We start from the raw sequence: 12,129 nt of genomic DNA, 5'->3' as shown, positions 1-12,129 counted from the left end.
GATGGGTAAACGATGGGTAAACATGACCTGACTGGACTGAACCTGACTGCAGGGGAAAGGTTTACTATAGACCCTCACGTGTTTAGTCGAGTGTATAGAGTGTGGAGGTATCGCATTTACCCTACAAGTCCAAACATTCAGTCATTGTAATTCACCATGATGCAGCAATACTGTACTGTATGTTGCTGACATGTTCCCCTACCTTTTCTTCTCTGCACATGCAGAATGGTCAAATTCTGTACAGAAAAGCACCCAAAGACCATCAATATTAACACATAAACATATACAAAGAGACCAATGGAGTACGTATTCATGTCCTTTATTTTAGTGTCAAAGTGCGTTAACATTGACAGAACCGAAACATTTCACTGACACAACAGAAAAATCCCACACATGAAAAGTCCCCACGCGCCAATGTTTCGCAACGTCGAAAACTGTTACATAACACATCGTCAAATAACTAGGTGGCAGCACAGTACATACCATTCTCTACTAGTTCAGGCCCCTATAGGATGGGGGCGGACTTCACCTTTTGAGGGCGGGGGGATGAGGTGGGGGTGTGTGTGGGGGAAGGGGCAGATGGGATAAATGGAGGGGGGGATCTTTACAAAACCATGGCAGGGAGTGAAGGGGAGAGTAACAGGGCGCTGGTCCCCTGGGAGGGGATGGTGGGGGAGGGGGCGGATGATTTCATGGCCCGCTGGGATTTGTTTGGGGGGGAGGATGTCTAGATCATGGCTCCAATCGTGTGGGGGTTTGGTGGGGCGGTTGGCCGGACCATGGCCCCCATGGTGTGGGGGTTTGGTGGGGCGGTGGCCCTCTTGCCATGGGTGTTGGGGGGGATGGATGGCTGGACCATGGCCCATATGGTGTGGAGGTTTGGTGGGATGGATGACTGGACCATGGCCCATATGGTGTGGAGGTTTGGTGGGATGGATGACTGGACCATGGCCCATATGGTGTGGAGGTTTGGTGGGATGGATGACTGGACCATGGCCCATATGGTGTGGAGGTTTGGTGGGATGGATGACTGGACCATGGCCCATATGGGGCCTGCACTTGTTAGGATCTGTTCCAGATGGTTGGGTGGAGTTCTACAAGAGGAACCAACGACAACAATGTGAAAGGAGAAGTGTCCATCCAGCCATGTCTCTTACACAGCATGTGTGTGTGTTTGTGCACCCATGCGTGTGAGCGACTTTGCAGAAGACGGGTTACCTTTGCTTCGTAGATCTCACAGTCGACTGTCACATCCGTGCTTCTCATCAGAGAGGACTTGCAGTAGCCATGACGCTATACAGGATCAACGAGAGGAAGAGGGGAAAAGACAGTGATGGTGATGTCATGTCCGCAGCTTTAGGTAAAGAAGCTAGGGGAAGATGAGAGAAGAGCTCAAACAGACTTACAGCTTGGTCAGGGCACAACGACTTGCAGGCCTGTGGGTGTATCCTGGCTTTGGCAGGGCAGTCTGTCTCTACCACAGCAAACTCTGCATACTCGCTCCTCTCCAGTTCGTCAATCCACTAGGAGATGTAGAGACATACATCCTCTTGTAAACATTCAAAAAATGTGTGCGTGAGGGTTTGTATCAGTGCATGTGAGAAAGAGAGATGAAAACATCCAAAGAGATGGATGTCCAATATCAGCCACCCAACACGTCCTCCCCTACCCCACTTCTGAGGCGTCCCACTTCCAGCAGTTTGAAGGCGAAGGTGTGGTTGCCCTCTCTGTTGAACTTGGCCAGGGCAGCCTTGATGCTGGCCAGCCCGTCAGGATGGTGGAGGGGCATCAGCGTGGGGCAATCAGGGCACATCCTTCTTTCCACTACGATCCTCTGTCCTACTCTCTCCCTCAGTGTCTGAACTGGTACTATGTGTTTGAACCAGGCGGGAGGTTATAGCAGCATAACCGAACTTCATATGTGGATTAAACACAGGGAAATAAGTCAATGAGGTTGAGGGAGAGGGGCACTTACTGGGTTCAGTGTTGCAGACGTAGCTGAGAGCAGTGGTGGTTTCCGGGGCAACACTAATTGTCACGTTACAATCGGCCTTCACCAGCTGTGAGCAGAAGACACAGTGAGATAAGACAGTTGTTTAGATAGGCTCATGATATTAAGCTAAGGTTTTAGCGCTCAGCCTGTACTGTGTGTGTGTGTGTGTGTGTCGGAGGGGGTTGTTGGTGCATTTGTAAGATTGTGTGCACGTGTGTGTGTGTATGACTCACTGTCTCACACATCCTTCGGACCTCACACTCCTCAAAGGGTTTGGGGTTGACAACGTGACAAGTGGTCTCATGGAGGTCCATGCCCAGGTGCAGCACGCACCCAGGCCCTTCCTGTTCCTCAGTGCAAAATAACGCAAAACACAGTCCATAACCACCCACACAGATGCGCACACGCACGCACACACACACACACAGACACGTACACACCCCAGAGATTGTCACTAACCTTCTCCGTCCAGATGCTACGCAACTTGCTGAGCTTGAACTTGTATCCATGGTGATGGTTTTTGTTTATATGTTGCATGGCCAGCCTCGCAGCTGGTTCACCATCGCTTTTCTCATCGCAGGTTACCACCTCCTGCAATACATTGCCCAGACCTCTCTCCCCCAGTGTCACGGCAACCAACAGTAGGACCAGTCCCTTCATGGCTCAGTAGGAGACAGAGGGCGGCTTTTCTCATTTATACAAACAGTTGTTGTGAATGTACTGCCAATGTCAACTCCATAGAGCAAACACACACATCTACAATCAGACAAACAAGTCGCTCCAGGTCAGTGTGTTCCCAGAAACTAATTTTCCTTTTTTTTATCAACAAAAAAACGTATTGTCAAATCATTTGCGATGGAATATCAAAAGTTTCCTTGTTTTATGAGCAAACTGCTGTCTACTCTGAGGTAGCTGAAATCGATTTCAAATAACTGTTCCAATATTCCTCTAAATTATTCTGTATTCTGTCACATGGTTTAAGCCTTAACCTTTAAGGGGTAGGATCCGACAGGTGAATACATAATTAACAACAGAGATAGTGTCAATGGTCCACAAGGCTGGATAAAATCAATCGGAGGCACTGGATTTCTTGTTGACCACAGTGATAAGATCTTTTGTAGAAATAGCTCTGCTGGCTCAGGACATTTGTTTGTTAAGGCCAACAGACGAGCTAGTGCTAATATTGAACCGTTTGGACTCCTAAGTGTGTGTGTGTGTATGTGGCCATAGTGTCACCGACTGATTAAATCATTTCCAAGAATCAGTGGCCATCCACACAGTAACAATTCGAGGATTACAAAATGTGCCCCCATACCTCCTGCCCACTCACCGGGCTTGTCCTGTGTGTCAGTGGCGTTCCTGCAAACCAGGTCTGTGGCAATCTCTAGGCAAGCCTGTGGCAATCTCTCTGACCAGGGCCAGGAGTGCAGGCCCTTCCAGCACTGTGGCACCGTGCAGCTGACCTCGCCAAGCTACCTAGCTGCAATAGGAAACTACCAGCTGACAAAAGGAAACTCTGATTCATGGTAGAGGTCTGTCTGTTGACCTTGTCTGCCTGTTACCGTCTCCCTCACGTACTCACATAGAGTGATAACCTCGTTCCCCTCCGACCCACATACCTCTATAATTGTAGTTAGGCAGGCTGTCGGTCAACCTGCAGGCCAGTGGCATCAGCCCAGTTTGTGAGCTCTTGTAGCACTGTGTTCTGGGAGTTCAGTTAGTATGAAGGGTTGACAAGGCCTTTGTGGAAGAGGACCGGCCAAATAATGATCTCATCTAATCTGTATTGATTCGGGGTCTGTTCGTGTGTGTGCAACTGCACTGCTTGAACCATGACTGTCTCACATTAGACCAAACAAAACGAAAAAAATTATATTTTAACTTTAACTAACATTCTGAACCAGAACACAGATGATGCCAGAAGAATATCAAGGAAGTCAAGAAAATGCTAAAAAACACACATAGGTGAAGACACACAACAACTTTTATCACACAACAACTAGAACTCATGCCATTTATTCAAGCACTGTTTACATCAGGCCAGTATATCTGCTCCCCAAAGTAAGTAGCCCTTTATCGGGGATCAAGCCAACATCATAATAGACGTGATATGGATTTATCAAACAAACATATGCAGCCAGCTTCCAGACTAGTCAACCAACCTCAACTACACCCTCAGGGGGGGAGGAAGTTAGAGTGTGGTGTAACGGGAGGGGCCGGGGCAGGAGCGGAAGGGGGAGGGGCCAGTGGGGAACAGGGACAGGAACACCGGGGTATGGGGTGGTTTGGACGTCACAAGAGCCTGGCGTCTCCTACGCCGGGGCCGGTAGCGGAAGTTGGACGGTCGACAAACCACAGCGCCACCTAGCTCCTCGGAGGAGTCTGACTCCGAGGATTCGGAGGATTCGGAGGATTCAGAGGAGGTCAAGGGAGGGCTGGGGTTGGCCACGAGTGAGGGGTTTAAACGGGCGGGTGTCTCTGGGGCAGGGGGCGCTGGGTAGGGGTCCAAGGGCAGAGGGGGTGCTGGGTAGGGGTCAAAGGGGACATGGGGGACTGGGGTGGGGAGAAAAGGGATGGTAGGGGCTGGTTTGGGTTTAGATGGGTAGGGCCGCTGTGCTGTTTGGACGGGGATGACATTGTGAACTTGTGGTTCGATGGGTCTTTGCACATCACCCACCTGACAGTGACACACACAAAGACTTCATATGAAAAATTGTATTCGTAATACAGATGTTTTAGCACCACTGGATTTGACTCCCTGAAATGTTGTTATTGTAAATCAACAATCGGACAAAGGAGAACTTCACCTGTGCTTTGAATGTTTCACAGGAAGTCTGGACGCCAGCTTGGCTCTGCAGATGTCCGTACACAGAGCCCGTACAGAACCCTGTCGGCTGGAGAAAGAGGGTGTCTATTGTTTGTGTGTGTGTCTGTGTGTGCGCATATTATATACAAGATGTGTTTCTGTTTGTGACTCTGCATGATCGGGCATCTGCCCTACTCACACACTCTCAATGCAACAAGCACAGGCAGTCTGTATGTGCTGGGATCACTGATATTTCCTGTGTTGTGTAAATGATGTAGCATGTAGCATGTTGTCACACAGCATACACTATAATGTATCCTTTCTTACCTTGTGGTCCGTGGAGGTTGGCACACACGTGTCCCCTCCCAAGTGCATGTGCCCCTCAGGGCACGCCACGACCGTATATTCCACAAAGGTAGCCGGCACAGGTGCATTCTGGGACGGATTGGAACAGGACTTTTATTCTGACAGGCTACCAAAGCAATTAAGAACACGTGGATGTCATTCCTTTTAGATGAGTTGATATGCTGAGTGTATGGATTATGCTCTGGGATATACAGTTTAGATTATGAAGTGTTATCCATGCAGAGAGTGTTACCTAGGTGTGGGTTATGCAGTAGGGGTTCTGCATCGTTATGCATGAAGACGGTATACAGGCCCACCTTTGCCGCAGCACGGGTCACACTGAGCAGAGCCAGCGGGGAGGGCAGGGTGCTCTGGGCGTTGTGTATGGCCAGCGTCATCTTGGCAGCTGCCTGGGCCTGGGGGCTGTCCACAGGCAGCAGCAGGGGGCAGTCTGGGCATGTCTGGAGAAGCTTCTCTGGAGGGTCTGGAGGGGAGGGGAGGGGAGGGGAGGGAGGGGAGGGAGGGGAGGGGAGGGAGGGAGGGGAGGGGAGGGGAGGGGAGGGGAGGGAGGGAGGGAGGGAGGGAGGGGAGGGGAGGGGAGGGGAGGGGAGGGGAGGGGAGGGGAGGGGAGGGGAGGGGAGGGAGGGGAGGGGAGGGAGGGAGGGAGGGAGGGAGGGGAGGGGAGGGGAGGGGAGGGGAGGGGAGGGGAGGGGAGGGGAGGGGAGGGGAGGGGAGGGGAGGGGAGGGGAGGGCTGAGGGCATTAGCAGCAAAGGCATTTGTGAAGATCTATGGGGACAGTGTGTGGATGTGCAGCAGGTCTACCTGGAACCAGAGTACAGTCGTAGCTGTAGAGATAGGAGAAGCCCTCCGGCGTGTGGAGAACCGTGGTGTTGCAGTTCCCTGAGATTCGCTGGAAATGAGCACGGATTGACATTAAAATAAGGTTGTGGGCTGTAATGTAAGAGGACGCCAAGTCCAATCGCAACATTGTACACAGATGTACCATGATTTTCCAAACATGTGTTGTTCTACACAGAACGTTCCTTTGCCAAGCAGAGTAGGGTGAGGTCATTCTCCATGAACTGCCTGGACAGCTATTGGGTCTCACCTCTCCCCAGCAGCTCTGCTCTTTGTTACCAACACTCTCAATGCGCGTGTGTGTTTGTGTGTGTGTGTTTGTAAGAATGGGAGTGATGACCTACTGTTTCCATGAAGGGCCTAACAGTGCAGTGTTTCCAAGGTTTGGGATTCCTAATGTAACACCTGGTCTCCAACACGTCTAAATCCAAGTAGTAGACATTCCCAGCTGGGCCCTTAAAGACACACACACACACGCACGCACACACACACACGTGAGAAACACTGAACTAAAGAAAAATGGTGATTTGAGTCGATCCAGCTTCTTTGGCATAGTTGTGTGCGTGTGTTTGTGTGCGTGCGTTTATTTTTGTGCACGTGACATTGGGTGGGGTACATTTACGGAAATCAACGAAGCTATGAAAAGCATATCTCCATGATAGTACTGAGGACAGGCCAACAAGCCCACCCCCTGTGCTGTTGATGAGAATTCCTCCTAAGCATCCTGCTGGATCTGGCAACAGCTACATAAGCACAAAACACAAATACACCCACTCTCTGGAACAACATGTTGTACACAGCCATTCCGAGAGACTTTTAGACACGCAATGGACAAACATCGTTTCGGGCCGAAGCCAAAAAAAAAATGCCGTTAGAAACCAAGTAATAGGTTATATAGTATATAGTATATAGCATATAGTAATATGCTTACTCTATTGTACAATGTGTAGGCCTATTTTGTTTTCCCAGTGAGATTTAAAGGCCATATTGCATTTTGACTGATTGCCCACATGCTCTATTCCAGTGCAAACAGTTTGGCAATGACAACGAAATGAACTTGCCTGCGCATGCAGATGGACGTTGGAGATCCTGTTAAGCGCAAATTTATAACCCGTGGTTCTGTCTTCGTTTATGTAAGTAATCGCAAGTCGAGACAGTTTCTCCACGCTCTTGTCGTTACAAGCTATGGGTGCGAGTTCAAACACCTGGGCACAGTTGTTCCACGGCTGAGTACAGAATAAAGCCCCTATAATCCAGGCAATTTTCCCCATGTCCATTATTTTGTAGTACCGAGTGTGGTGTTGACTAGGGCTTTTTGCGCTGTGCCAGTGGAGCATTTGTTTGCGTTTATCGCTGGCAGTGACTTTTGGAATCAAAGGGAAAACAGGGATGTTGAAATAATGCCAAGGACAAAATGTTTTTTTTTCTTATACACATAATGATTTCTTAGCATAATTGTAAACGTTGGCTTCCACAAGCACAACCAAAGCCTTCACAACAGTTTCCAAGTGGTACTTTTCATTCAAGGTCTATAGCCTATCCGATGAACATATTTCTATCATTAGTAGAGCCAGGACCAATTTCACACAAATCAAACGATTAAAATCCACTCTTCTGAAAACTGGGTTGCTGCGGTTTGGCCTAACGTGTTCATAAATCTTTAGAACTGCCTTTACTTCCTCCTTTCACCACATGATGGCAATGTAGACCAATCTTAATGAATTTGAAACCTCAAAACAAGAATTCAATTGTCAACTTGAACCAGCAATTAAAGATGTGTCTGGAGTTAATAAAAAATCATCCACTTGGCTAGCAGGTATTGATTTATTGATTATGATGAGGGTTAGACTGATAAGTATGATAATAATAAGGATTAATGACGAAGAGATTGACGTTGACCACACAGACGTTTGTGGGTTAGGTCCTTCAATGTCAGTTTGGAATTAAACTGGAAGTATGAATAAATGATAGCGAGATTGAATAGATGATATGTACTTATTGGTTTCATTGCTCCCCGGAACGATTGTGGAACTGTAGAACCTGTATCACTGGAAGAAGGTTTAGGTTTCTTGATTTGTAACCACGGTGAATCTCAGGTTTGGCCTCTGTGATGGGACAACACAGGCTTCTTTTTTGACATAGGTTCATTCACTCAGGAATTTGGCAGTTTGGGAAAGCCAAAGATCTTCTCTCTGTGGCTTTGAGTTTCTCTCTCACAATTTATTGCTTCATTCTTGTTAATACAAGAGAGCAGTGATAAATCAAATTTCTTGAAATTTGGATAGGCTTTCTGTCGGAACGCTGGCCAGCCTTAAGTGTCAGATCCTCAGTGGCCAGAATAAGGTTTTACGACCAAACGCAGACAGGCCTTTTCAAGATGTGACATCTGCATTGTGTTTTCAGAGAACGACTTTAGGAACAAAGAAGCTGAAATTGATGTATCATCCACATATTTGATGTGAGTAGCTTAAGCTAAACTGGGGTCGGGTTATGAATAGCGAGAGACTCAGGACGACCACATCTGAAGGTGGTCATTCTTGTTACCAGAACCACATTTGTCTGAGTCTACGGCCTGCCAGACAAATCCCTCTGTCAGAAACACGTCCCTTTTACCGAGTTAAAAAATTCCAAACGCTAATAATATTCAAAAACTTTGTTCCTTTTGACTGAGGTACAGAGCTGAAATCCTACTTGTTAACTTGTCACTTCAGTCGTGCCAGAGCTGTCAGCCTGAGTTCTTAGTGCGCTGCATGGATGCCGTCAAAATCTCCACATTTGGTTTTAATCAAAGAGCACAATCGGGTGGACAGTAAGTGTTTCTGATATGCTTGTCTGTGTGCTTGTGGTGGGGGAGGGCTTTTTCCCGTTTTACTAATGGTTTATACAGAAACCTGAGCTGGGTGTTTCAAGAAAATATGAAAATTCTCTGTCTGCTCTACTCTGGGTCACACATCATGTTCATTCTGTGCATTCATAGTGTGTGTGTTTGTGTGTGTTTGTGTGTGTCTGTACCTAGCACAGAGAGCTATTTATCATATGAAAAGGGGAAATGGTCAGTAATGGTGACAAAACCTATAACCCTTAAACAAACCTCTAGATATCATGTTTGCCATGCAACCATTGGTTCAAGTGAAGCATTGAAAGGCATCAGTGTTTTTGGTTAACATGAAGCACTGCAGTATATTTGGAAAAAACAAATAAGAGGAAATGCTGTGAAGACCCCTTGGGCATTGCGGAGTTCGTTGTCGAACAACTCACAGTTTGATATTTTGCCTTGAGAAGCTGTGTTGTTTAAATGACCTTGACCTCTAATGGGATCAGAATAGACACTAAAGCAGAGATGTTTTCAGCAGCCTCGCGTTCAGCATGTGTTCTTCTTCTCTTGTTTGACGTTTTTCCTCTCTCTTTCACTGCCTGTTCTTCCCTTCCTCTCATTCTCTGCCATTCTAACCCCTTCATCTTTTCTCTTCTCTTCTCCAGTCCCGTTCTCCTCCTTCTCTCTTTCTTCTCTCTCCAGAATGGTGAACAACTTAGGTCACATCATCGCTATTGCATCCTTGTTTGTGCAACTGAACAACGCTTCATTCATCCAATTCAGAAATTCGACAGCTGATTACTCATGCTTTCCGCAGATCACTCTGAACACATCCATTATGGGACTCAAATCGGTTCAAAAGCCGTCCTAGGCTTTGAGAGATGCATGTCTGAAGTTCTTTTTGAATACATTCAGACTCTGTTCGCGTTTATCCTGCACCTTTCCTTCACCAAGAAGATTTTGACATGTAGCCTATACCCCAGCACAATTACGATTTGAACTTTTACAATGATAAATCGAATTTGCCGGTACTTCGCTGTAATTCTAGAATGGACATTTAGTTTCTGGCAGTTTCTGACCCCCTATTAGGCTGCTTTGGCGTCTGTTTCAGATCAGTTGATAGTATGGAGGTCGTGGTTGTGATTAAAATCCACATGGAACAACTTCAACGTAACATATGCCAATTGTTAATGCAACCCCACACAAACAAGTTATTGGTCTACGGTCCGATAAAAACGGTATAAACGCCATAGAGCAGTTAAGATGCTATTGCCGTAAGTGGAATGCAGTGGCATCAGGTAAATTCCTTCCCACTTTTGATTATAAAAGACAACGTGGTTGCTCTGGAATAAAAAGCAACTGCTATTAGAGCAATTAATAACCTGCTGCTTAAGGGGCTCGCATATTCATTCCCATGAAGTCATTCCCATCATAAAAGTGAAAGAATATCCATATTATTGCTTCATGGTAAATTGCAAATGGAAATGATAAAAGGCAACTGCATTGTGCTTTTAATGGCATTCCTGGCGTTCAACTCAAATTGCACAATTTGGGTGACTTGTTTGGCACACAGAAAATGCATGCTCTTCTTGACTGGGCTCTGGCAAGTGATGAGGAACCACACGTGCAACATGGGGGGAGTGTCCGAGCGGGAATCTGTCCCTCTCTCGAGTGTCAGTCTCCAAACGTCAGTCTTTCAGTTAGACAGACCGACACACGAGACAGATTGAACGATTGAAACTAACAAACTCTTGATCTTAAAAACTAGAACCCAAAAGCATATTCACCTACTCGCAAACAGAATGTCTCTTTGGCGGGTTTGTCTTGTGCTGATGGGCAGTGTGATAGCGCAGACCTCCGCGCGCAGGACGGATGCTGAGCACGGGGAGGTTTTGGAGAAAATCAACAGCGCAAGATGCACTTCACGCTGCCTGACGCTTCACATGACTCAGTTAACAGCTTCTTTTAAACATCTTCAGGTAAAAATGTCTTCCTTGAAAAAAAAAAAACTCTCTTACAAGTCAGTATGTTACAGTAAATATTCAGAGACTATGCGTAACGATTTAGTTAGATCTATTTAAAGTTTGGGAAAGTGCTGTAGGCTGTAGACATGATGGAACTGAAACGTCAGAGACCAAATTTACATTTTTTATGCTCAATATAAATTACCTATCCGTTTTATAACTACGGAATGTGAACTAGCCTTCACATTTGTTAAAAGACACTTTGGGGAGGCAGGAGAGCTTTGAAAGCCATATTATCCTTAACGTCTTCAGCATGTGCGTTCTGTTTGGTGGGTGGGAAAGTCATTAAGCATGAAGCAGAAGCAGTTCAGACTGAACGGGGCTGCAAGTCGTTGAAGTGGTGGGGGGGCTTGGGTTAAGGCTGTGGCTGGGGTTTTGGGGTCCCGGCGCAGGCAGAGATGTAGATCGTCGGCCACCTGGGTGTCGATATAATGAGGGTGGCCTCTGGTTGACTGGGGGTGGGGTGGGAGGGGAGGGGAGGGTGGGGAGGTGGACCGACTCCCCCGCTCAGAGCTGCGAAGTGTCGGAGTGGCGTTGGTTCACAGCTTCGTGGACTGTGGGGCTGGATGTGGGAGTGCGAATGAGCACATTTGGTTTTCACTAAATGCACGTGGTACAGGATCAACGCGATTTACAGTAGCATGATGTTGTCATTGTGATCCTGTATTGTAATCCTGTATTGTGATCCTGTATTGTGATCGCATGTGTGGTGCAGGTGGTGATCATTGTAACAGTCAACTGTTCATCATGATTTTCGTTCCATCGATTTATGTCAAGGGATGTCATTCTGATAGATCAGTTCAGGCAGGCAGGCAGACAGACTGACATGCAGATAGACAGACAGACTGACATGCAGATAGACAGACAGGTAGATAGACAGACAGGCAGACAGACAGACTGACATGCAGTTAGACAGGCAGACAGACTGACATGCAGTTAGACAGACAGACAGGCAGACAGGCCATCTGTAAATCTTTCAGTCCCTCTGGGACTGTGAGCTGATACGGTTCAAAGTGCTGATCTGATGTCATCACCAGGGGACGTGTGGCTGTGCTGGTGTCCTCACTTGCCCCCTCAGGGTCCCCAGAGCCAGGACTCATCTAGCAGGCAGCCTCAGGTCCTCCTGAGCTCAGGTCTCCTAGGGTTACCCTGGGTCCCACAGACAAAGACCTGTTTGACACACCAGAGCGCTATCATTTATATCGCCACACACATCTCCCAGAGCAAAGAGAACCCCCTGCTCCTCACCCACCCACCCCTCTACCATGCCAGCAGTGTAGGTGTTTC

The 12,129-nt window shown here is 47.4% G+C and overlaps 4 protein-coding genes across 6 annotated transcripts in view; 1 reads left to right on the top strand and 3 right to left on the bottom strand.

The window, feature by feature from the left end:
- The window catches only part of si:ch211-284e20.8 (uncharacterized protein LOC563738 homolog), a 62,835-nt gene that overhangs the window by 8,274 nt on the left and 42,432 nt on the right, over positions 1 to 12,129 (bottom strand). The window lies entirely within an intron of this gene.
- Positions 304 to 2,678, bottom strand: ahsg1 (alpha-2-HS-glycoprotein 1). 2 transcript variants are annotated; one of them, XM_062450244.1, is made up of 8 exons: positions 2,453 to 2,678; positions 2,227 to 2,343; positions 1,972 to 2,060; positions 1,670 to 1,832; positions 1,407 to 1,523; positions 1,219 to 1,293; positions 878 to 1,094; positions 304 to 799 (listed from the first exon to the last, which is right to left on the bottom strand). In XM_062450244.1, the coding sequence occupies exons 1-8, from the start codon at positions 2,651 to 2,653 to the stop codon at positions 498 to 500; spliced, it is 1,281 nt and encodes a 426-aa protein (XP_062306228.1). In that variant the 5' UTR covers positions 2,654 to 2,678; the 3' UTR covers positions 304 to 497. The 2 variants fall into 2 exon arrangements, with proteins under 2 accessions (XP_062306228.1, XP_062306227.1); XM_062450243.1 differs by having other exon boundaries at positions 1,670 to 1,869; positions 1,976 to 2,060; positions 2,227 to 2,337.
- si:ch211-262h13.5 (uncharacterized protein LOC571127 homolog) lies at positions 3,863 to 7,346 on the bottom strand. Of its 2 annotated transcripts, XM_062450241.1 has the most exons (7): positions 7,065 to 7,344; positions 6,348 to 6,458; positions 5,968 to 6,055; positions 5,462 to 5,628; positions 5,127 to 5,234; positions 4,801 to 4,887; positions 3,863 to 4,670 (listed from the first exon to the last, which is right to left on the bottom strand). In XM_062450241.1, exons 1-7 carry the CDS (start codon positions 7,338 to 7,340, stop codon positions 4,185 to 4,187), a joined length of 1,323 nt encoding a protein of 440 aa, XP_062306225.1. In that variant the 5' UTR covers positions 7,341 to 7,344; the 3' UTR covers positions 3,863 to 4,184. The 2 variants fall into 2 exon arrangements, with proteins under 2 accessions (XP_062306225.1, XP_062306226.1); XM_062450242.1 differs by lacking the exon at positions 6,348 to 6,458 and having other exon boundaries at positions 7,065 to 7,346.
- anos1b (anosmin 1b) overlaps positions 10,484 to 12,129 on the top strand; it is a 24,588-nt gene continuing 22,942 nt past the window's right edge. The window contains exon 1 of the mRNA XM_062450225.1: positions 10,484 to 10,797. Within this exon, the coding sequence (XP_062306209.1) occupies positions 10,621 to 10,797 (177 nt within the window). The 5' untranslated portion in view covers positions 10,484 to 10,620. The remainder of the gene's footprint in view (positions 10,798 to 12,129) is intronic.

Source organism: Osmerus eperlanus, chromosome 24, assembly GCF_963692335.1.
Source record: "Osmerus eperlanus chromosome 24, fOsmEpe2.1, whole genome shotgun sequence".
Classification (NCBI taxonomy): domain Eukaryota; kingdom Metazoa; phylum Chordata; class Actinopteri; order Osmeriformes; family Osmeridae; genus Osmerus; species Osmerus eperlanus.
This window is presented reverse-complemented; position numbering and strand designations above follow the sequence as displayed.